General features: G+C 46.1%; 1 protein-coding gene across 1 annotated transcript in view; it reads left to right on the top strand.

The window, feature by feature from the left end:
• Positions 1-7,312: 7,312 nt before the first annotated feature.
• skila (SKI-like proto-oncogene a) overlaps positions 7,313-26,048 on the top strand; it is a 31,208-nt gene continuing 12,472 nt past the window's right edge. Inside the window, exon 1 of the mRNA XM_035169352.2 lies at positions 7,313-8,596. Coding sequence (XP_035025243.1) covers positions 7,475-8,596 — 1,122 coding nt within the window. The 5' untranslated portion in view covers positions 7,313-7,474. The remainder of the gene's footprint in view (positions 8,597-26,048) is intronic.

Raw genomic sequence — 26,048 nt, 5'->3', positions numbered from 1 at the left:
TTAATTCACATTGGTGTTGGATGTATATTCACAGGGTCTGAAACTACAGCCACGCAGCTAGAGAGGCTAAATACATCCTACCTCACCTAACTTTCCCTCACCTTACCTTACCTTGCCTGGGATTAGCACCAGAAGTGTGTCTGTATTGTGAGGTGACATGAGTGAAGTGGACACATGCCTCACAGGGAACTGCTCTACCTGTCACTGCCACTAAAAATACAAGGCAAACACATGCCTCTCTGTAATAACTTCAGTGCCGTGATAGTTTTACTGCGGAGGCCTGAACCCTCGTCTGGAGGGAGGTCGTTAAGCTTGAGCTTTTCCACCCCAGCTGCCTGCGTCTCCGCTGGTCACGTGACCCCGGCCTGGCTTCCAGAGAGGCCCTCGGCGTTAGCGCGGGGGTGAAAAGGTCGTTGACACGGTAGCTCTCCAATCTGCCCTCACGCACAGTGCTGAGCGCTGCGAGGTGGCAAAAAAAAGGATCATGGAAATGATGATGTATCAAAAATAATAAAAAGGATTGATTTGAGAGCTGCAGTATCTCACACAATGGGGGATGTAAACCCATTGTGTGAGGTTTTTCTTTCACGGCCTGTTCCACGAAAACTGAACCATTGTATATTGTCTCATTTGAGATTGATTTAGTGGAAAATTACTCCCCTTGTACGACTGCAAGACTCAAACAGCGTTGCCGTATTTAGGACGAGGACGAATACCTTTGCATAATTCTGTATTCCCATGGCGGCGTGTTTGACACTGTGCCTGTGCCCTCTCTGTTGGAGAAAGGGGGTACGCCTCCCCAGGCACTGTGGCTCCCACATCACCCTGTGGAAGACTCGGGGAAGACTAACCTTGTATAATTAATGATGTACAAACGGAGGAGGATCTGAAGAAACATCCTGTTTTAATTGCTGTTATCTTGTTGGGTGTTTTACTCCGTCCCTGAAGGGATTAATTAGGCAGCAGAAGAATCATACTTGGTGCTAAATGCAATCCCTTAGTAAAACACACACTGCAATTTAAGGTGCATCCAGTGTTCGACTTGGCGTGGCGTGCACGCCACCACGCCGCATTTACTGGAGCTCTTGGCTGCAGGACGGAGGTAATGAGTTGTTCTGAGTGATTCCCAGCATCAGTACTTAAATATACTTGTTCCACCCTCCCTGTAAGTGAGCTGCAAATTGGTGTGTGCTACTTCAGTGAGTGTAATAATATTGTTTCATTAGTCGACGCTTGAGACGATTCTTCACGACCAGCACTTCAGAATCACCACCAGACTGAAGCTAGACGAACGGCACTTACATGTAGAATAATAGATGAGTCCTGCTCAAGTAGAATGCTTTGATTGAAAAGGAGTGGAAAGATCTGACATAAGAAGTAAAACTCTTTATGTCAACAGAAGAAATATTCACATTCTTAACTTAAGTAAAAATACTAATTTATTAGTAAAATCTTGCGTTCAGAATCTTAGTTAAGTTAAATAAGCATCATCTTCAACCATAAATGACTCTGGGGGAAAAGACCCCAACTGCCCCCCAAGATGTTGGGAAGACACACTCTTGGTCAGCTGGTGTTGGGAACATCACGCTGCTGTGAGAGGCCTTCAAACATACCAGGGATACTCACCTTCTTGTCCTGTGTTCTAAAACACAAAGCTTATTCCAGGCAGAAGAAGCTCTACAAGGAACAGTTGTCATCCTGAGATCTATTCAGAGACATGACCCCACCAAATGTCCCGTGATGGCTTAGTGTGTCTTTAGCTATTATAACCAAAACACTAGTTTTCCACAACATGAGGTGTTTTGAATACCACAGACTGTTTTTTTATCAGACTGATCAACGGAGCATCTCCAGGTTTCTGAAAACAAGGAGAAGATGTTTAGATGAGCAACACATCGCTGGAATACCGTCACGGTGCAGATATAAAACCAATCACCGGTATCCAACACAGTCCACCTTTATAGCCGTGGTGACATCAGATTTTCCATTATTGTGTCTACCTCCTGAGAGCCAGATGCTGAGACCACTTCTTTTGTAAAACACCAAATACTTTAAAGTAATTTACTGAAAGTACAACACATTCCTTTTAATGTGGCTGCAAGATGAGACCTGACGCAACCTGCTCACACACATCACAGGGCAGGAAATGTGCTCAGCGTCTGTCCTCCTACACCGACAGCTCCGACCTCAGACCACCACTCGAGCGAGCATCATTACCCCAAATTACAGACACATCCACTGAACGACTCGTGACATATTTCAATATCCACCATTGATTCCAGACGAGATGTATGAAAAGGAGTGTGAGGTGCCCGCCCCCAGGGCCCACTTAGTCCTGAGTCCAATAACAGTTAGACAGAGTCTGGGCTAATGGACAGGCTTATCAATGTGTTAGTCTGTTTCTTTCTGTGTGTGAACCCCCCACACACACACCACTGTAAACGCTACATCATCCTTCTGCTTTTTCCTTCATTCCCCTAATGAACAATCAGCGCTGGTCGCATTATTGCACATATGAGATTAATCTACTCCCCGCAGTGCACAGTGATGTTATTACAGGAAAATCAATGTCCCCCTTGTTGTTCTCTGGGGCTGGACGGGGTGTACGCACATCTGCTCTCATAATACAACTGCTGACCTTGCTGTCAGAGAGTGAGCCAGAGAGAGGCTGCGGCGGAAAAACGGCCGACCAGTGTTGTTTATCAGAGCTTTATCAAGCCTCCGTGCCTCTCACAGACGCCTGTGGCTCAGTCAGACAGCCAGGGTGTACTCCAGCTGGAAGAAAACCCACAGCCTGTGTAGTCAGGGCATGACAACCTCTGCAGATTAAGATTCGACAGGAATTGTAAATGATAGTGTCCAATCAGACGCCAGAGGAAAAGTCGCGGAGGGAATTCCACCTCCTTCAAATAAAAACCTATGAGCTATAAGTCATAAAAAATAAAATCTAATTCTTGACCTTCTCACTCTCAGATTTTATTAACTCCCATCATCACTAAAAGCACAATAGACCGTGCGAGTGACCTCGTGACCTTTCACAGGGGACAGGTCCATAAAAACAGGGGGGGGAGGGGAACGGTGTGAGAGGAAACCACCCTTTTGCCCCAGTCAGTTTGTCCTCTCCGATTCTCTCTGCCTCTTTTTCTTCTTTAGCAAACTTGATGGGAAGCCAACCACACAGATAAAGCAACTGTCATGTCTGCATGCCAGCAAATGTCAGCCAAGGCCACATCGATAAAACTGACCTACAACCAGTTCGAGCCAAAATTAATCAGAGGCTGGATATAGATTAGGGGCTATAAAAGAAAGTGAAGGTGGAAATTATATGTCTGGGAGAACTGGTGAATTTGGGGATTAAATAATTATTTATTTAATAAGATCCAACATTACCTCGTTGTTGATGTTTTTACGTCTTTGTAAACGGAGTATTTTTGGTTTTCAGGCTGTTGGTAATGAGATATTCAAACATATCACCTCGGGCTAGCAGAGTATAATGGTTAGAATTTGTATTATTTATACAAAGAGGAACATCATATAAAAAAGATATTTCACAAATTTAAAATCACGCATTTATTTCCAACTTGAGTTAATTTCTTTATATTTAAATGTACCACCTTGAGATTCCAGAGATTTTTATTTTCCATGAGAAATCAGACTGAAAATGTAAAAGGGCAAAATGAAAAATGATTTTCCTCTTTCTTCATTGAGATTATGTTTTAATAGAAATAAGAGCCAATGGTTGAAAGTAACTAAATGAATGTACTCAAGTACAGTATTTAAGTAGCTATAATTACACTACATTGACTTATTTGTACTAACTTGGGATTCATGATTTTTTTCTTGTTTTCTACTTCACTACTTTCAGTTTCATTTCTCTACTTCACACATTTCACAGGGACACATCGTGCTCTGTACTCAGCTTCATCTGACTAGTTGATCTGGTACATTTTTCAGATTAAGACCAGAACAATCTTGTGAAATAAGAAAGACTCCAGTTTGAAAAAACATTTTCTCTCTGCTCTCAGCTTCTGTTGGATGAAACACATGTCCCAGACTGTGTGAGACAGATACCCCCACACACACAGACAGGAGACACACACACACACACACACACACACACACACAGATGAGAGATAGACAGACCGACACACGCAGATGAGAGACAGACACACACACACAGATGGGAGACAGACCTACAGACACACGCGCTGATTAAAGACAGATCGACAGACAGACACACACACAGATGAGAGACAGACATATCGACAGACAGACAGACAGACAGACAGACACACACACAGAGACAGACAGACACAGAGAGAGAGAGAGAGAGAGGGAGAGAGATAGAGAGAGACAAACAGACAGACACACACACACACAGACACAGAGACAGACAGACACACACAGAGAGAGAGAGAGAGAGAGAGAGAGAGAGACACACACACACACACAGACAGTCAGACAGACAGACACACACGCACACACACAGAGAGACAGACAGACAGACAGACAGACAGACACACACACACACACACAGTCAGACTGTCAGACAGACAGACACACACACACACAGACCGTCAGACAGACAGACAGACACACACGCACACAGAGACAGACAGACAGACAGACAGACACGCAGACAGACAGACAGACAGACACACACACACGCACACACACACACACACACACACACACACACAGACCGTCAGACAGACAGACAGACACGCAGAGAGACAGACAGACAGACACACACACACACACAGACCGTCAGGCAGACAGACAGACAGACAGCCAGACGAGAGACGCCCCCGCATAGTTTCCGTCAGCCCGGTGACGTCTCCGCCTCTCAGCCCGTGTGCAGCGTGACGTTGCTGGGCTGTAGTGGAGCCTCTCGCTGCGTCTTGTTGACGGTCCTCCAGGCTCAGTACTGAGAAGAGCCCGGAGAGAGAGGACGACACACGCAGAGACTCACACTCAGCGTCCAGGCAAGTGTTGTTTTAAATACCGCTGAGCTTCTCTGTGGATGATTGTAAGCGGTGTGTGGGGAGTGGACCTGAGCCGGAGGAGAATTAACGGTCGAGTTGGAATTGTTGAGCCGCGGTGGAGGGACGGAGCGAGGGGGAGAAGCTAACCTGGTGTAGCCTGCTGTATCGCTCTCTGTCCGGGGGTTAGCCGGCTCTCAGTCCGCTCGGTGAGCCTGCCCCCTCGGTCACTGTGTCGGGTTAGCCTGCGGACACATCCGCTCGTTTATCAACCTATGAAGCCGTGTGAGCCCGGGACAGTCCCGTCTGCCTTATCGCGGCTCCCACTGCCGAGGTGACCCGGGTTAAATTAGCCTGCCTTGGCTCCCGGGAGCTGGGGCTAGCCTGGCTCATAGGCAGCCCACTACGCTGCTTTATCGCCGACTGTACGAGGGTAAGCCGGGGGTAGCTAAGCTAGCTCGTAGCGCGATTAGCGCTGATTGTTGAAAGACAAGAATGCGCAATTTTGTATTATTGTTTTGCGCATTTTAAAATACATGTTGCATCAAAAACTGGACTTTATTAACGATTTTAAATAATCCCACTCTCGCTTGAGTTAGATTTAATGTGCCGTTTCGGGGGATTTGAACGGGCGAGCTCTCTCAAACCGGGCGAGCTCTCTACCCGGTAGCCGCCGGTTGTTAACCCCGCCGTGCCCTCTTTAAATCGGCGTGTGCGTAGAGGCTCGGCCGCGGTGCCTTCCCCAGACCGGAGTGTAGACAGTGAATGTCATTATCAGCGCCGTCTGCATACCAGAGCCGAGGAGGCGAGGTGCAGTCTGGGGAGGAAGAGGAGGAAGAGGAGGAGGAGGAGGAGGGGGTCGTCGCTGGGGATGGAGCCGAGCCGGAGCTTTATTATTATTATCACATCATTGCGCGGTGTCCTTGCACCAAAAAGCGGAACCAAGAACCCGTAAAGAAATGTGTCTTTACAGCCTCAGCCTCGGTTCCCCAGCAAACCGACGCGGGGCGTAGTAATTTCTGTCAGAAATACACGGATCCGATTGGAGGTTTTCCGCCAAACCCTTGATAATACACCGGGCAGGATGGGGGGAGAAGCTGCCTCCCTGCAGATCGTCATGTATGGCTCGCTGATTAATCTGATTTTGCAATGTTGTTGGTTTTTTTTGTAATGCATTATCATTTTTCACGGTGATATTTTCCATTTAAAAAAAAAAAAGCCCACTGACATCAGCCCGTATCGGCATCGAGCTCTTGCTTCCCCCCCGCAGCAGCATTTCAGTCGGTGGGAACGAGAAAAAAAAAAAAAACGACGGGATGCTGAAATCTGCAAAATCGTGCAAATCCACTCACTGGGCTCCTTTAACCCGATGTGCATCTTTTTAAACAATCCTTGCTTCGTCGAAATCTTCATTTAGTGCACATGGATTTTCATCCACTGCTTTTTCACGACACCCTGAAAACGCAAACGCTCCAGTGAATGCTGCATTTCGCTGCTGAAGTGAATTATCCGCCGTGTCTCGGCGTCATATTGCAGCAGTGGCCATCATCAACTCCAATGCGTTTTAAATTGTAAGGGGGGACACCAGTTAAAGTGTTGTTTACCTTTAATTGGGTAGATTTAGCCATTCCGCAGTAAAGCCCGATAATAATAAAAAGGGAAAACACTCCTTCCACGCTGCTCGGCGTCAAGCTGTGCGGGGACTGAGAGAAGGGGACGACTGCTGTTAACGCTTTTATCAGTTGTTTTTCACCGACTTGATGGGGTCAGCGTGGGGTAAGCAGACCTAGGGGAAGGCACAATATGGCGGGGAAGGGCACTTTCATTTGCAAAGTGAAATGTTTTTGCACCATTGTGTATCAGCCTTACATTAACAATGTAATGGGAGAGGGGCAGGGTGGTGGTGGTGGTGGTGGGGGAGACTTCGCTCAGGTTGTTATGTCTGGTCAACTGGTTTCGCTTGCTAAAATTCTCACTTTGCCCCTAGAAAGTTTGTTTCTAAACCTCTAGTGAAAACCCTGGATGCAAATTTCCCCTTTGGGTTCAATTACAAGGGCTGAAGTGTTTGTGTGAAGTATGGTAATGGCCATTTGGTTTAGTGGTCCATGCAAACAGCCATTGACCTCTTCAGCCCCCAACCAGGACAGCAGCCATAAAGCATTTAAAGTCCTTATGGGTATTTCATTCTCCACAATCATTTAAAAAAAAAAAAAAGAAGAAAAATGTTAGTTTGTTTTTTCGTGTGCGGGAAAGGAATTGATTAGTTATAGTTTGGACAAGGATTGAATTATTTTCCTGTGTTTTCTGAATTCCTCTTTTTTTATGCGCAGGAAACGGATCAGAACTCGGCAAACTTCAGTCAACAACATGCATGTGTCTCACAACCAGAAGATTTGTGTCATTTGAAAAGACTTAGGGAGGAGGAAAAAAGACTCAGAGGAATACAAGAACTCAGTCAGCTGACAGAAACAACAGTAACCCAGTGCTTAGACATGGCCAGCACCCAGACCAGTTTGAAAACCCCTTTCAAAGACTTGACCTCATTCAAGGGCAACATGAAACGGCTGTACAGAGAGCGGCTGGAAGACGCGCCCATCAAGAAGCGAGTAATGGCGGAGATCAACCTGAAGCGTCGCAGCACGGATTCCTTGCCCAAAACTCCCAAAGTGAAGAGGGAGCAGACCGAGGATCTGTGCCACGACCCCGACATGGATTTCGCGGGCCAGGCTGAATTGCATGTGGCGGGCTCTGCTAAAGCCCTGGACCTGAGCCCTGGGCTCAAACACACACTAGCCCAGTTCACCCTCAGCAGCCAAAGCTCCCTTGGGGGCCCAGCTGCCTTCTCAGCCCGTACCGGCCACGAGCATTCCCAAGCCGGTATGCCCCCCCTGCCTTCCCCTCCTGTCCTTGGAGGGGGCCCTCTGCTGGTTCCCTGTGACAGCTCCACTGAACTCACCCACTCGCTGCTGGAAGGGGAGTCCATCTCCTGCTTCGTCGTCGGGGGAGAGAAGCGGCTCTGCCTGCCCCAGGTGCTCAACTCTGTGCTCCGCGACTTCTCGCTGCAGCAGATCAACACTGTGTGCGACGAGCTCTACGTCTATTGCTCACGTTGCGATGCTGAGCAGCTGCACATCCTTAAAGTGTTGGGCATTCTGCCGTTCAACGCACCTTCCTGTGGCCTCATTACACTGACGGATGCACAACGGTTGTGTAACGCTTTGCTGCGCCCTGGAGCGGCATTGCCTGCCGACCCCAGTGGTAAGCTGTCGGCCCAGGGCCTGCTGAACGAGAGTGAAGCCAGCTTCCAGGTGGAGCACCAATGTCTGGGGAAGTGCCAGGGTCTCTTTGTGCCCCAGTTCTACACCCAGCCTGAGGCGCCCTGCATCCAGTGTGTTGAGTGCCAGTTGCTCTTTTCCCCGCAGAAGTTTGTCATGCATTCACACAAGTCACCTGATAAGAGGACCTGCCACTGGGGCTTTGATTCAGCCAAGTGGCCCTGCTACCTACAGCTTGCCAGGAAGTACGAGGGAACGCCCGAGGAACCCAGGCTCCAGCAGCTCCTTGATGAGGTCAAAGAGAAGTTCCACTACCAGCTCAAGAGGTCACTAGACAAAGTAAGTACACTTTATAATGATACCTGTGTCTTTGCTTGTTTGCATGTGATAAAATGTCCTTCATCACCACTCAGCTCTGGAACCCTATTAAAATTCTATTAGTTAGATAATATCTTAAAGTCTCTATATCTGGTTGGCTACTTCATCCCTTTTCTCTAGTCGTCCAGTCCCATATTCTTTGTGTTCAGCATGTTTGACTAGCCAAATGTTGGGCTGGTGTTTTCTTAAACCATCGTTGACCCAGTATGGGGGGGGGGGCAGAGGACAGGTGGTGCCATTTTCTCTGACCAGGTCTGATCGGATGAGGTTGGGCCAGCTGGTCACAGCTGAAGGGGACGTGCATCATTTGTCCCCTCAGGTCACCTGGAGGTCACTGGGAATGTCACTGAACAAAAGGCCAATATATGAGGCTCGGGAAGACACAGTTCAGCTCCTGTGTGAATTACATAATTACAAATAAAACAAATCTTCTGGTCTGCCCAAGAAAATAGATTGCACATTTCCACATGGGTTGAGCAATTGGAAAGGAAATGTGGTGCAGACTAAAGACAGTGTTGGTTGGTAAACCACATACAGAGCCTGTTAGGATTGTTTCTTGCTACTTGGAAAGTAAAATGGCTCCATGGCATTACTTGTATTTTTTATACTGAAAACCAGAATACTGCAGAATCTTCAACAGAGGACAATTTTGCAGATTCTCCTTATTCTTGCTGTGTTGAAGATAAAAATCTTGTCAGTGCAGTATCTGAGCCACAAGGGCAGCATGCTTATTGAGAAGTCAGCATTCAGTGAGGGAAGAGAAGCTTTCCCTTCCGTTGACTGGTTTGTGTCTCATGATGTGTGTGTGTGACCACTTACTGTTTTTTTTAATTTTTTAAATTGGGGTTGTGTTTCTGTCTGATTGATGTGGTGTGTTCACACTCAAATCGCCAGCTCGGATAGATTTTTAGTCAAGTTGAAAAAGGGAGGCGCTTTAATCAGCCAGCTATAATTTTTTTACAGAAAGGGTCTTTCCTACAACCATTACTGGCAAGGTTAATTTCTAAGAAGGTAGCAGACTAAGTGAGACTGTGGAGTAGAAAGAATGCAGTGTGTTTTGTATCTGCGTTGAGGAGATGCAGTTTTTTTTTCTTTTCTTGTCTGGTTAACTTGGTGTGTGAATGTGCTGGAAATAACATCTGGTGTCTCGTCGAGCGTCCCAGCCGCATTGCTGTCCCGCCTCTTCCTAATTGTCATCCTCTTGCCTTGGTTTAAGGTATTTATCTTGAGAGACGAGACTCTCTGTCTCAGAGTCACAGACATTTTAATACCACAGAGGAAACACAGGTACAAAGAAACATATGCTCAAGGTGGATGACGAGTCCCACTATCTTTGTGTGTATGTGTGAGACATTGCCAACTTCAGTATGTGCAATAAGATGCTATCTGGTGGTTAGTATGACACATTGTCTTTCTCACACTTTGCCAGGTTCTCTGGAGCCTCTGTCTCACCACAGCCTTGGGTTCTGTATTCTCAGTTTGCAGGTGCTGAGGGGTGATTTCACAGTCACTGTTTTTTCTTCTCTTTTTGTTGTTGTCGCTTCTTTTTGTTGTTGTCGCTTCTTTAGAAAAAAAAAAAAATCTTGCACCTTGTTTGCTAGTAGGGACAAGATTTTACCTTCTTCTGTTATATGTGCGGGTTTGGATTGACCTAAAATGGTGTGAAATTCTATGCAACAGCCAAGTCCCTGTAGACAGACCTACACAGGCACAAAAGGGTAAATTCCTGGAAAGACAGTGGCCTGTGTGTCTACAGGAAGCAGGTGAACGTTGGCATCAGAGGAGGATGCCACTCTACTACCCCCACTGGAGCGGATGTATGGGTGTGTGAAAGATCATTGACCAGAGAACGGGGTGACCTGGCAGTGTCCCGCTTCCCTCAGTCAGGACATAGGGGTTCCCTTCCAAGTCCAACCACTCTCTGTTTATGTGTGTGTATTTGTGTGAGTGTGTGTGTTTAACTGAGCAGGAAGTGAGGCAGACGGACATGTCTCTCACCCTGAACATCCTACAGACTCAGTCCAGCTGCCTCCACTGCACTGGCTGTGTGACTCATACTTTCCACATCCCAGTGGATGTTAGTGGAAGGCCAGCCAGGCAACTTACAGTCACACATGCTTCTTTCGAAAGATGGCTCACCTCAGTGTGTTGGTCTAACCCCGAATGCAGACCCTTTTCCCAGTGGCCCTTATTTACACACAGTGTCAATGTGCACATTTACAAGCAGTTCATAGTTTTAATGAAGAGCTCTGAGACCTCTAGAAGAGACGAGACGCAAACAAGTGGAGCTTTCTGGAAGTTGTTTTTCCCACTTTCTCCAATGGCTACCAGTCCCATATCCTGTAGGGAGTGTTTGGTTTGAGAAGGTGCAGTTAAAAACTCCAGGGCCTGCTCTCTATAAATGGCGCTTTGTTCCCTGAGGCACTGCTTCCATGTCTACCTAACCCTGTTGTGTAAATACAGACAGAAGCCATAGACAGACAGCAACAAGCAGAAGCCTTACTGCTTTCTCAAGAGTTACTTAAGTGTCTGACGAACAATGGGTTCATTTTGCGGACAGGGGTTGTGACAGACACTTGTACTTTCCTCTGTGACAGGATCATGTGTCCTCATTTTAATGGGTGTTTTTTTTTCTGTCCCAACGAGACAGGAAGTATCAGAATTTCCAATTTGATGATCATCCCCGCCACCTTGTGAAATATCTGTGTTGCTCAAGGGGTATTTCCTTTATTCGGGTTACATGTTCCCAGACAGCAAAACGGTGTATTACCAAACATCTGGATGACAAAATCCCACAAGTGTTTATAATAAGTCAGGTAATGTTCACGATACAGAGAAACACAAAGGTAATTTTACTGTAAAAAATTACACAACTGTGATTATCTCTTGCTTTTTTTTTTTGACAAGAATTATACACTTTTCCTGATCTGTATGTCTATTTCCAAGTAAGAACAAATAAACTGATAAACAAACTGATATTTTAGGAATGTTTGTGAACCCTGACGAGCATAACCTCATGGGCGAGCAACATAGTGAACATTGCTGTGTGCTGCGTGTTTGCCTCGGCCTTGTTTGTAGCGTTTTTCTGGCCCAGAGTCAGAAGTGTCAGACGGAGAGAACAGCCTTCCTCTGTCTGACTCCCCGCCTGGGCTGACACAGTGGCTGCGGCACAGACGGCAGACAGCTGCATCTCTCTGGCTTCCTCTATTTGCTATTTGAAAACCAGTGACTTCATTACCGCAGACCAGTGCAGCTGCACTCTCTGGCTGTCTCCTGGGCTGTCTGCTCTGTCTGTCTGTCTGCTTGTCAGTCATTCTCTCGGGCTACATCTAATTGGATTTTGGCAGACATGCTAATCGTTCACTGTGCTGCCTTGGCTATCTCTTCCTCCTACCTCTCCTTCCATCTTGACGTCAATCAACCATCTGCCTGCTTCTCGTGGGTTCATGTCCTCACACATCTTGACTTATGGCTTTCAGTCTGCTTCTCACCCATCATCATTTCTTTCTTTTGAAGCAGACAGTTCTGCTATGGCCCACATGTGTCTGTAAATGGTCAGTATCCCCTGGGCCCCAATCAGCGGACAGTAACAAAATAAGCAGCCAAATGACCCGATAAGTCGATCATTACATAAGCAAGAAGACCACTTGTGTGCGGATGAGAGGAAAGCCAGTGGCTATTGATCGGGTCTCCGACCTTGATGGATGTGGCGAGTTGCTGGGTGACACAGACATTGAATAGAGGAGGAGATGGACAGAGGCAGGGAGGCAGGGAGAAAAGGAAGAAGAGTGAAATGAGGAGACTCACTTGCGGTGGCTGCTGCCGGTGTTGCATAAGTTCCTAACTGTGTTAAGACATGTGCACCCGTCTCCCAAGTTAACCTCACCTCTGCTTCTGCTGTTGGCTTCCTTAAATTTTTGTAACTCAGACAGGCAGCCAAACAGAAGTAGTGTCAGACAGACACAAAAAGGGTATGTGTTGTCAGAAAACATACCCCCCCTGAGGGAGGCTCTTATATAATATAGTAAGAGATCTAAAGAGTATGAAAGTAAGAAGATGAGAGAGTAAGGCCAGGACATGTGGGTCTGACTGCTGTCGTGGTCACACACTGCTATACACTTTTTTCTTCCATGAAACCGGCCATGTTAGCGAGGTTGTTCCAGGGGGCTTGGGGCCCAGCTCTTCTTTCCCCGAGTTGAAAATTAACCTACCCAAGACCTGAGCTGAACCACAACCTTGAACAGCCCTCTTGGTTGGCCAATCACATGGTGGCGAGCTCGCATTTCCCCGGCCCTCTCCTTTGCCCCACACCCCACACCAAGACACTCATACACATATTTCTATGTCTGTCTGTGAATTTTCCAACGAGCATTTATCCAATTATGCTGAACACACACAGGAACTTCTTTTAACGCTGGCCTAGAGTAACCTACAGTCTATCATGCCTGTATATAGTTTGGTATATGGACAACTGTCCATGTTCCTTGTACACAACATGCTCCACCCTGGCCAGTGTTTGCTGCCTGTTGTAAAGGGCTAAATGGGGCCCCGCAAAGGTGGGAGGGGCTGAGCCGAGGGGCCTCCGGTATGTCACCATTAGGTCATTGCCAGTATCGAAGCTCCATAACAGCACTGCAGCTAACCGGAGGAACACCAAATTCATTACTTCTCAGTCTTTTTCTTTAATAGATAAGAATCTTTCAAATTGTTTTGGTTTCCAATACAGCATTTACAATGGTCACAGGCCTTTCAGCCACATATTAGTTGACCACTTTAATTGGTTGTACACCAGCTCACAGCTTTTCCTGTTTGCTACAACCCCACAGTTAAAAAAATATATGGTTGGTTGGCTGGTGGTAATTCCCCACCCTGGCTGCAGCTTGTTATTTTTGACTGTTTCCTTGGTTTGAGCTTCCCACCTCACTACCAGGAGAAGATAATGTGCTGCTGTGTGTATCTGATGTGCGGTAGCAGATACAGTGGAGCCTGTGCAACGTCTGCCAGCAGTCTCATAGACTAAACAAACTGGCAAAGCCCCTCCCAGACAAATGCCCCATGGGTTTTTAAATGGCTATTTGCCAGTTACAACAACTCTCAACAACCCTCAGTCCTCACACCGCTCACGTAGACCTAACGCTTGCTCAAATAAATCTAACCTCAGCATAACCTCGCGAGTTTAAGGAAAGAGTAGGAATGTCAAAGAGACACGATGGCTGCAATCAGCTGTTTATATCGTACACACAGTTACTACTTCCTCATCGTCTCATGTACGACTGAGGGCCGAGGGCTAGCTGGTTAGCATGCTAGGTTAAGAAGACATTTCAGCAACACAATACATCGATTTCTTTGACCTAAAATCAAAAAAGTAAGCTCTTTGCATTCTGTCAAGTACATTTTTTCATTGTTTTGAACTGAAATTCTTACAGCCCCTTTAAAAAAAAAAAGCCGACAGCCTGTTTGCATGTTCATTCTGCTCTGGCTCCCCCCCACACCCTCCCCCACACCCTCAGGGCAGCAGACCTGTTTGTTGCCTTTAAGGAAAATGAAAGTGAAGGTGAGGGGAATATAATGGGCTTTCAGCTCAAACAAGACTATAAGAAAAGAGAGAAGCTTGGATTGTAACATGTCTCACAAGCCTGGTTGGGTTGTTTTGCATGGGACTATAATAATGGAAAGTCTTAAAAAAAATAATTGACGTGTTGATGAGGAGATTAACCGTCCACTGTCTGGTGTCCCTGGGAGACAGTCAGGCGAGCAGGTTGTGGTTGTGATGGGGGCAGGGAGACGGAAGCGAGGGAGGTATACTGTAAAAGGACTCTGGGAGACAGCCAGCCTGTGCGTGTTTTGTGCAAGCAGAGAGAGCACGTTTGCATTTGAAAGACTCTTCTGTGCCGCCTTCCCGGTGGGAACGGTGATTAATGAAGATATAAATAGAGAGATCCAGAGACGGCGCTTTCCATAGGAGCACCATATACACAGCAAGGACACACACACACACACAGACACACTACGTATAGGCACTTAGACTCCCTCTCTTATATGTTCACCCACAACCCCAGTCTCCCAGACAGGGAGATAAACACAGGATATCAAAGGCGTGTCATGAGTCCCGCTGGGCTGCCACCCGGCACATTCACGACACATTAAGCTCAGCCACTACACTGATCAATTATGCATGTTGCAAACACCGGGAAATCATGGGAAAATAGTCAGTCTGTGCGATTAAAGGAATCCCCATCTCTCCACTCTGCCAGTAATGTTTTGCGTGTTTGGTAATTGCTTGTCATTTCCATATGGAAGCGATCCCGCTTGAGATGCCTGATGAAGTGTCCACGTTATTTTGTCAAATGGTCCCATGTGCTTAATTGCACACAACAATGGCTGCCAAGTGCTGCTTTGGCCCATGCTAGCTCTGACCTTCCGCCTACGCACCAGATGAGCGCAGCAAAGATGCAAACTTGCCAAGCTCGGGTTGGTGATTACTTGTCCTGTTAGTCGTTTATTTTTTTTAGGCTCACCTTTGCTCCACTAACATTAAAGTCCAACAGTTTCTTTCCCTTCAATTGCTGGCTGCCTCTATACCCTTTAAATCCCCATCTCACCAAGGGTCTGAAAGATGTTGCTCGGGACAAGGCTGTAAAGTTTGCAACTGGGAAACACTCTGCCTTAGTGAAGGTGGAACGAGTGACATTTTGTGATTTACCCAGACTTTTGTTTCGTTCTGCCTCTGCCCTGCTGAATGCTGATGTGTTTATCTCGCCGCAATTCCCACCTGCACGGTGGCTCACAGGAATAATCTGTCTGCCTGATATTTCTTAGGGAAGACACAAACATACAAACATACAGGCTTCGTTGCCTCATATTCCCCAGGGCTTCATACCAGCTCATCTAGATCCTGTTAATAGAGAGCTGTTTCCCTCTGGATCCTCAACAGTCCCACTGCACCTCTTTGCAGCATAAAATAAGTAGTAGACAGTCCTCAAGGTCGTTGACCTCCAGATGCAATTAATTACATAATAACTTTTAGAATGTACTAGTATAGTATAATATAATAGTGTAAACTTCATCTGTGGAGGCCTAATTAAAAGTTGCATGTGTTGAAGCTGGGTAGTAAACAGCATCCTTGCATTCAAGCAAACAGTCAAGTCCTTCCTAACTGTGCCCAAGCAATAGAGTGGTGTGTGATTGTGTGTGTGTGTGTGTGTGTAGTTCTTGTCGACTCCTCATGTGGCACTGATTCTTTGCGTGTCCACCTCGTTTTCTGGCTTCACTGTTGCTCACATTCACACAGCCTTGCTGCTGGGGCGACTTGGCCAGCATGGAGCCTTGTTACCCTTGACTTTATCCTTTGAACAGTGAAGCATTGCACTGTGGTTCCCAGTCTGACTAGATTTTCGCCAGTTCCTGTGACAAGTGCACTTTGCTATGCCAGACATTTTCTTTGTCATCACTATTAAAATGTACTGGCGGAGATGCATCCTGACACGGGATGAGGCCATATGTACTGTACTTCTGAATAACAATGACTCACGTTAAGGGAGAAAAAAATATTGCCTCCAGTCAGATGATGGTAGATTTTGGCAAGGTTGCCTTATGCCGTTTGTTGCTTTGGCAGACACCCTCATTTTTTATTCAGTAAATATCTGTGCCTCATAAAACAATTAAAGTTACTGTTGACACTTAAATCCAAGAGTCAAACTTTGTGTCCTTGTGTCATCAGAGGTGAATGACAAAGTGTCAGACTGTGACTTGACCATGACTTGAGCTTTGAATGTGTCTGTGTGATGACATCTCTTGTCAGACAGATGACACACACACACAAAGACACGCAGCAGCACGGGACACAGTGCAGATGACAATCTGCTGTTCATGATTAAAGGAAGTCAAAGGGTCACCCACTGCCAGAAACACGCACACAAATGCATCCGCTGCCATCCGCCACATCCTCCATTCACCACGCCAATTCTATCATGCGGCGTGAGTCACGGTGCTCCATCAGTGCTGTGGTCTGCTCTCCACTCATCAGCGTCACAGTGGAGCCAGGACAAAGATTTATCACCGTTCCAGTCTCTCACTCAGTCTGTTTGATGTACGCCCAGGTGTGTTCACTTAGAGCTCTGACTCAACCGTAATGACATTTACCAAACACAGCCGCACTTTGCTTGGGCTGTTGTCAAGCTCGCCTCAGACAGTGACTGTTTTAATGAGGAAAGTCTGGTCATCAAGTTAGTGGACTGTGGGTTCACCTGTCATATTAATGTATTAAGATCGATGCAGGCAGAACAGAAATTAATAGCAGCCTCTGGCCAAATGCTGGTTGATTTTATATGTTCATTATTCACTGTTGAGGTTCTTTTTTATTTTGATAATTCAAGTTTCATCATATTTAAAGTACATGTATCTCCTGAATTCTGCAGTCCTACACCCATTGTGAAAGTAGAGAGAATAGTATTCTGAGACTTGCTTTGAAAACCAGAGTTTGTGACAGAGATAGAGGGAGAGTCATGGAAGCTGATGGATTTGCATTACAGGACCTGTGTGTGTGTGTGTGTGTGTGTGTGTGTGTGTGTGTGTGTGTGTGTGTGTGTGTGTGTGTGTGTGTGTGGTGTGTGTGTGTGTGTGTGTGTGTGGTGTTTGTGTGTGGGAGCGACAGGCGGGCCCGAGGGGCCTGGACAGCAAAGCCAAGCTGCCCATGCAGAGACGAGCAGTAGAAGCTTCAAACAAGCTCCTGCATGTAATATGGATGAGACCAGAGCTCCCTGCAGAACAGTCAGAGGACCCTGGGCCTGTTCGGATTTAACCGTCTCTCTGTCAGTGTCTGTGATAGATTTAGCCATGCAAGGCGTTTTGGCCAGGTGGATCTTTGTCTTTGTAGAGCTGCGGCTGTGTCGGGGGGGGGGGTCAGTCTCTTTACCCTCATTCCCTCTCTGTCTTGCTCTCTCTCGTTGCAGACAGTGATAACCAACCAAGCGTTGACATTTACTGCAGTATCCCACATTACAGCAGAGCAGCCTCCTGGGCTGAGGAAGAAGTAAACAAACCACAGATCGATATTATGACTGCATACTAGAGCTAGGGAAGAGGGGATTTTAGTCCGAGGCCACTACAACTCTTGCATTTACCACTCACTTATTCAGATGTGGAGCCTATATTTCTTTAGACTTGTTTGTAGAGATGCATCACGAGAAATTAGTTTTTATTTCCACCTTTCACCCAGAAACACAAGATAATTTTGGCATCTGATTGCTTCAAGTCTAGACTTAAAATGGCAATCAGCCCAAATTCTGATGAGCTTGCTGTTGCTGGGTCTGATTGAGTCGCAGAATGGCTGGTACAAGCAGGCCTCGGCATGTTTTTTGAGGCATTCTAGTGAATGCTGTGTAATTTATTGCAAAGACAGGGTCGGGCAGTGTCTCCATTTTGTGTTTTCTCTCTCTGTGTAGTGATAGCAGTGCACTGCTGGCTTGCTGACAGCCTCTCTCGGCTTTCAGTCTGCTTAGCAACGCTCGCTCACTCTGCAGTTCTCTCACTCCCCTCTGTCTCCAAGCACTCTGAGTTGTTTCATCCTTTCGAATAGTAAATCCAGTTTCCTTGTAAAGAAAACCAGGCAGTTCATTTGTTGTTGTTTTTTTATGGCAGCATGTGTATCCCTAATTACTGATTTGAACCAGTAACCTACCTCCAAACAATGTCTCATGGCTGTTAACTTCTCTTTAGTCGTTCTCTTTGGCTTTTAGAGATGGTGTAGCCCACACACACATTGGCCTTTGCTTAAGCTCAAATGATGAGTACAGTCATCCTCAGACAAGACAAGGGCCCACTGGCCTCATTCTCAGTCGATGTGTTCTCCTGGGAGCATGAAGTGTGTCTGCTCGTGTGCACGACAGTTTGCTTGCGGTAAACTACGTCATTCTCCTCATCCTCCTACACTGCTGTTTGATGGAGCTGCTGTTTGATGGGATGTCTGTTTATTTGTGTGTGTGTGTGTGTATCTGTGTTTGGATGTGTGTCTCCTGGCCTGGTTGACTCACATAGGTGAGCCTTGGCAGCTTTGGTAATTAACACAGTGGGGGGGGGCAGCGGGGAAGGAAAGTAGAGCACAGACACACGCTGAGCTGCTGTGCTAGAGACGGCGAGCCGCACATGTACAGTATAGTATGCTCTCTTACACATGGATGATTTTGAATGCCCTTCACTGACTCAAACATACTCCAATTTCCTTGTGTGTGTGTGTGTGTGTAGATGGGATGAAAACCACTGACCACATTTTGAAGAAGAGCTTTAATGCCTCATGTTTAACATAATAATACATCTTGGGGGGAGGGGGAGATGAGGTTCAGATATCATATGGATTTTACAGTCGGAAACATTATGCCTTCACATAATACATGAAGTGACGTGGTAAAAGAGAAAGCATCCTCTTATCTCTGTCCTGCGTTGCAGCAGCTGAGAGGACAAACAGGAAATTTCAGATATCTAAAATCTCTCACCCTTCACACTGAGCTTATCTCTCACAAGGCTGAAGCATAAATCCTAGCTGCATGAGCGGATCTAAATTTATCTTATTTTTCTATATACTTACTCTGTTCATGAAGTTACCAGCATAGTTTATTCTGCCTGAATAAAAGCCGAATTTCAGCTCGATAAATTACTTCAATTATTAATGATCAGAGTTGTTTTGGATTAATTTCCTGTCGACCAGCTAATCGATCTGCACTAATTGTCACCATGATCATTATGGCAGCTAGAAGCTTAGTAATCTCAATAATACTCAGTAGCAGAAGAATTCTATGTTTTTGAGAAATGAACAGGAAATTAATTGTATTCACTAATTAAGGAAAAAGGATAAATAAAGCCCTAGTTTTAGCCAATCCAATGTCTACATTTGCTTGTTTTCGTAAACCTCTTCGATAGTTAATTTAGTATTGTTGGATTTTGGACTGATGGTCGGACAAAACAAGACTCCTGGAGATGCCATATTGAACTGCGATTGACATTTGGTCTATTTTTGTCAGACTCCATCCATAACCTAAACAATTAACTGATCAATGGAAAATGTAACTGGCAGATCAATTGATAATAAAAATAATTGTTACCGTTGATTGTGTTTGTGAGACGTGGGGGGTTACCTCAGACTGTGTGGCCTAGTGTATTCCAGTTAGACAATTTGTCCATTCATGAGGTAACATTATTACAACCCTGCTCGTACTGCAGTGAATATAGACTAGAGGCGTCCGCCTGGGATTTGACTGTGAAACATGAGAAACAGAATAGAGAGACAAAGAGAGGGAGAGAGAGAGAGGGGGAGATGAATAGAAAAATTGATCGAGAGAGTTTAAAGAGGCTGCTTTTTATGTAAAGGATCATAGAGGAATACTGTAGCTGGTTTCCATATTAAACGCCTGTCTGTGGTGAAGCTTGGGTTTGGTGGACAGAGGGGGGATTCCTCACTTTCATCACTTTTATAACTTGCCTCATTTTCACTCATAGACTCCCATTAACCGTTTCTCCATTCAGTTCCACTGGCTGTAGCTATCAAGGCTGTGTGGATTGTAAAATGGCTGACTGGAGCTGTAGCTGTAGAGGAAGGTGCTCAACACGTTGGTAGGGAGGGGAAAGGCTCTCTCTGTGTGTGTGTGTGTGTGTGTGTGTGTGTGTGTGTGTGTGTGTGTGTGTGTGTGTGTGTGTGTGTGTGTGTGTGTGTGTGTGTGTGTGTGTGTGTGTGTGTGTGTGTGTGTGTGTGTGTGTGTGTGTGTGTGTGTGTGTGTGTGTGTGAGATGACTGTCTAGACAGATCGCCCATGTGACGCAAAAATGTGCCCGAGGCCTGAAGCCAAAGCAAGTTGGGAAGGAACCTGTCCTTATCTCTCTGTGTGTGTGTGTGACTCTGGCATGACTAGTCTGGCTGATCCTTATCGCTGTGCTTGTCTAGCTCTGCTGTTTTCTCGTTGTGTTTGGAAAGAGGGAGGAACAGGTGTGTGTCTGAGGGGAGGCACAAACAGACAGACAGTTACATGTTGTCTTTGCACGACCTTTTTTTTTTTCTTCTGTCTTTACTTCCCTGTTTCCCTCTGTCACCTGTTTGTCTTACTGTCCACCTGTCAGACCTGTCCTCGTCTGTGTCCTGCTGTTTTATCAACAATCCGGTAAGGAATATGTCAAGTCTGGGCCGAACAAAAGAAATGGTTGTTGCCTCTTGTCTTGAAACGGTTGAGTAATATCTCAGTTTTGGGCAAACAAACAGGACTTTTTAACTTTTATTCCTTAATACACAACTACAACTGAAGATCTAAGTATTCCCCTCAGGTAACAAGTCAAGAACTGAACATCTACATTCTCTTTTCAGTGTTGAGTTAATGAGAGTACTTAAAACCTCCACTTTTGCTGCCTGCTTCCCCTGTGGGCTTTTATTGATTTGGCCGCTAAAACAAAGTGCAGCTCATTGGCTTAAGACGTCCATATCAAGGCCTCTAGTGTCTGCGTGGGGGTCGGTGCGATATATAATATATAATACCACATCCCAAAGAAAGACACAAGGTCTATATGTCAGATCTTAACTGCGACATGAACTTTGGAGCCGCGAAGCTTCAATATCTTGTTGTTGCATGGTTGTCCAGGAAGTATATATATCTACGTATCTGTAGCTTGATCTTTGACACAGTTGACGACCGCAGCAGAGCAGGATGTGGTTTAGAAACAGACAGGGCGTGACTGGCTGTCTCTGAGCGTCTGTGTATGTGTGTTCCTATTTTTCTCCCCGTGTGTGTGTGAGGGCGAATGAAAAGCACCCAAATAAAGGCTGTTTCACTTCCTCCTGCGAGAGGAAAAATGAGAATGAGCTGCATTACTCCATCCTCATCTGCTGCCTGCCGCTCTCCTTTGCCCTCTTCCGCCGCTTCTTGAATGCCAGGCGCATGAATGGCTCAGGAGGGGGGGGAGGAGTAGAAGGAAGAGGGGGAAGAGGGAGGATGGGTGGCATAGTTATTCTTTTTGAACCCCTCTGTTTCTGCCCCGCGAAACGAGACCGTGGTGATCGCCTGGGGTTTGGTTCAGTTTTCATACACGACCACTGATGCCAGCGTTTCAGCAGATGTGAAGACAACAGTGTTAATGTTTAAGGGCACACAAGGGATTTTAAATAGACTTTAATAACACACACACAATTACACTCCAACACAGGCCGCCTGCTCTGGGATGAAAGGTCAGAATAAGGCTTGCACACTCTTTATTGTGCCCTAGATAAGATTTGCCATCAGGCTTGTTGAGACAAGTTGAGGTTGTTTTTGTGTGTGTGTGTGGGTGTGGTGTGTGTGTGTGTGGGTGGGTGTGTGTGGGTGTATGTGACCGTGTTTTAAATCCAGGGCAGGGTTTTACAGTTATTTCTGTATGATATCTTCTGATCAATTCATGCTTCCTGCTGAAAACAACAACACTCTGATACTTATAATGATTTTAGGGCTGCAGCTAATGATAATTAAATTTATTGTTGAGTTGTTTTGACTCAAAAATTTCGGAATATCCTGAAAAAACTGATAAAAGCAGAAAGTACCCAAATTTAAGAAGCCGTTAAAAGAAAATATTTGTTTCTTCTGCTTGAAAAAGGGACTTGTGTACTGATTAATTCAACTCTTTTTGTATCTCTAAAATGTTCTCAAAGAGGTTCATGTTCCGTTTATGAGTAGTTGTAAGGGTTGTTTGTTTTCACTGATCACTCTGCTGAATGTGTTTTCATTTTGCTCCTACATTTTTAAAACTAAGATTTGCTGAATGGAAAATGCATTGTGTGTGTGTGTGTGTGTGTGTGTGTGTGTGTGTGTGGTGTGTGTGGTGTGTGTGTGGGTGTGTGTGTGTGTGTGTGTGGGTGTGGGGTGCGGGGTGCGGGGCAAGCCTTGTATGCGTTTTATTATACATGTATGGAGACAGGATGTGTATTTATAGCCACGAGTAAATGTGTGTGTGATGCACGCACTGAGACGGCAGTCATCTGGAGTGTCCACGTGACTGAAGTGGAGAGGGGAGGAAGAAGAGAGCTTGACCTCGGACTTGTTTGCAGTCTGCGTGGCTGTGTGTGTGCGCACGTCTACCTTCAGCTTCGATACATATAAATCGCACCAAAAGTAGACTAAAAGATAAAAATGTCTTGTGAGCTTGGACCATTAGAGACTGGCAGGCGCTGAAAGAGACGGACCAGCTCTTCATTGATCATATGATGGCGCTTTCACTAATTATGAACATTATGAAATCTAATGCTCAGAGCAGTGACAAAATTAACATAATGTAAAGCTTAAAGCAACACATTTCGTTTTGTTTACTGTTAAGAGAAGCTCACATGTGAATGTCTGCCTCCATTTCGATTGCCCCATAGATGTAAATATCCAGCTATGTCCGGCAACACGTGTTTGCGTTGTAAATAAGATGGTAGTGCTTTACAGAGGGAAACACAGATGGAGCTCTTTGTATAAACACAAGGCTGCTGCTGAATTGCCTTCACTTTCCGCCTTTGTCCAGTATGTACGGTATGCTAACGTATGGTCACGCATGTCTGCGTTTATGAGTGCCTGCTTGTTATTGTCGGATTTAACAGCACTCCGGCAACACAGACACAAGGAAAAAAACACTTTCTGCTCCATTAATGCATCGGCTGGAGAAATGTCATGTGTGCTAATGGTCGGGGGACCTAACCGAGGCTCCAGAAATGGGTCACAAAGTTCACATGGCCGTGTGTGTCATGTAGCTGTGCATAGTGGTCTGTGTGTGTGTGTGTGTGTGTGTGTATCTGCAGCGGCAGGCAGACTGCTGGTGATTAGGAACAACAGGGCAGAGTTCAGCTGAGCGAGTGTGTGGAATGCTAATCCACATTGTCATAAGGCGAGTTTCAGCCTGACAAAGGACTGGAGACATTGTGGGGTTAGGGGGCTGTTTGTGTGTGTGTGCTTGTGTGTGTGTGTGTGTAAGTGTGTGCGTGCATGTGTTTGTGTGTCGCAGAGGCAACCCACATAAGAGAGGTGGTTCATTACTGCAGATTAGGCCTCAGTCGCAGCATGGTGTGCGTTAATAAAGCACATTGGGGGGTGGGGAGGTGGAATGGACGAGAGAGAGAGAGAGAGAGAGATGGGCAGGAAAACAGTTGTGTGAAAATGTGCAAGCGTTTGCACCCGCAGACATTCATTAAGGAATAGAGAGTGTAGAGCAGCAGGAATAACGAACGGGGGTGGTGGGTGGTGGGCGTTAAGCTGTCAACTGTCAGGTAAACAGGAATTACAGGGAGAGACATAGGTAGCCATTAGTGGAACACACATACATGTATGGTCTATATGTACGCACACACACACACGCACACGTTATGTGTTCGTCAACACACACACGCACACAGTCCCACCTTTTAATGAGCTGTCAGTCCTCTCCTCAACACAACATCTGCTGTTGTGGGGTCAAGCACATGAAAAGACCCCTGGACGACCTGGTGGTAATGTCAGTTTGGCCCCGTGCGCTGCCTCTGTCTGTGTTTGTCTCACACACACTTGTGCAGGGGAGAGGGACACATTGGAGCGTTGGTGTGCATAGGGGGCAATACACACTGGCACACACACACATTCAGACAACCTTGGTATTGGAGGAAATCCAGCTGACGAGGGTCCAGCTCACCTCCACCACACCACTGCAGTGGGTTTATTGTTGTTTCTGTCAATTCTCCTCTCTCGGTCCCCTCCTTTCCTGTGTCTGCCCTGTCCCATAACTGTCTCCCCTCTTCCCCCCTACCTCCCTCCCTCCCCTCTGTGCTGCAGTGCTGCCTTCTGGAGAGAAAAAAGGAAAAAACACCAACCACAAGCGCTCATAAGCAGACAAGCCCCCTTCTGTACACACACTCGCAGAGACACACCTGGCTACGCATATGGCTGGAGCCTTTTACATTTGCATGCACATGCTCATTCTTCTATGCCCTTTTAAATGTGGGACTTTCCCCTACATACAGTACACATGAATTCACACGCTCACAAATCAGTGGTAGTAGTTGTTTTTGTCACGGGCTACAGAAACCGAAACGTGCAGAGAATCTTTCAGTCTGTGAAATATGCCCACGGTGAATGATAGAAAACAGAGGAATGCAACAAATCCTTACATTTTAGGAGCAGCTACCAGTGAATATTTGGTTTTATTCTTAATAAATTACTTGTGTTTTTATTAACGGTAGAGAAACTTTGTCTGTGTGGATGTGTGATGTGCATGTTTTGTGTGTGGTGGTTTTAGGAGATAACATGAACATTAGGTGGGTGATACCACGTTGCCATAATAATTTGTTCTGTGGCTGTTTATCTCTGCTAAAGATGGTGTCTCTTAGAAAATATAGCACAGATGAAAATCCTTTAGTCCAGCTGATGAAAGGCCGTCTGTTATTCACTGTCCGACTGTGCGTGTGTGCAGTCATCTTACCAGCTTTTAAAGGCTAGTAAGTCAATTATTGATGCTTTCTACAACCTCTATCTCTCTTTCTCCCTCCGTTCGGCTCTCCGCCTTTGCACTTTTCTCCTCATTGGAATCCCTCTCTTCCTCTGCCCTCTTAACTCCTGCATCCCCCTTTCCTCCCACGTTCTCTCTCCTCTCTACACCCCCCTTCTCCATCACTTCTCTTTCTGTTGCTGTGGTCTACCTGGCTGTTCATGTTGCGATTTGGTTCCTCTGGTTCCTCTGGTTCCACTGGTGCCTGTGCTACATGTCAGTTTGGTTGTGGGTGCGTGTGTGTGTGCACGCTAACTGCAGGCAGCCTGTGTGTAGTGTCAGGCCTGTCTGCCACAGATAAGCATCAACTCCATCAGCTCGTGGCCTCTCGCTGAGCGTGTCCTGGATTTGCTAAAAAAAACACACACATTTAGCCACGAACAGTCGCACAACTACACGCAGTAACCAGCAGTATTTATTCGAACACACATGGCTCACGGGGTACGAAGCTGACACACTTAATTATAAAAACAGTCAACACTCACATACATAGAATGCATCTTCACGAGAACAGCACTCCAAATACGCTGTATGTGTAACGATGAATCACATGCACACAAGCACTTAATGACAGGCCATGTAGTAGCCATGTTGACTTATCAGCACAGCTTCTCTTGTGTTTTATTCATAGACCTTCCTGAGCAGTCACTACTCTTTACTCATCCATCTCCCTGCCACTTTCGTCCTCTCCGATGCTGTATCACGGCCGGTTTACGCTGCATCTCTCCCCATTTGTCTTCATTTTTTTTTACCTCTTGGATGTCATTTGTCTCTATTTCCTATTCTTTTAATGGCATTTGTCTCCATCTTTCCCCTTAGTGACCGTGGTGCCTCCCCCCCCTCCAATTCCTTCCTGTCGTTCCCATGCTGCCTGACAAGAGTGTGCATCATTTTAATTGTTCAACGTATTCTTACCA

This window comes from Hippoglossus stenolepis, chromosome 11 (assembly GCF_022539355.2).
Source record: "Hippoglossus stenolepis isolate QCI-W04-F060 chromosome 11, HSTE1.2, whole genome shotgun sequence".
NCBI lineage: Eukaryota > Metazoa > Chordata > Actinopteri > Pleuronectiformes > Pleuronectidae > Hippoglossus > Hippoglossus stenolepis.
Note: the sequence above shows the minus strand (reverse complement) of the source record. Positions and strands in the feature narration are given on the sequence as shown.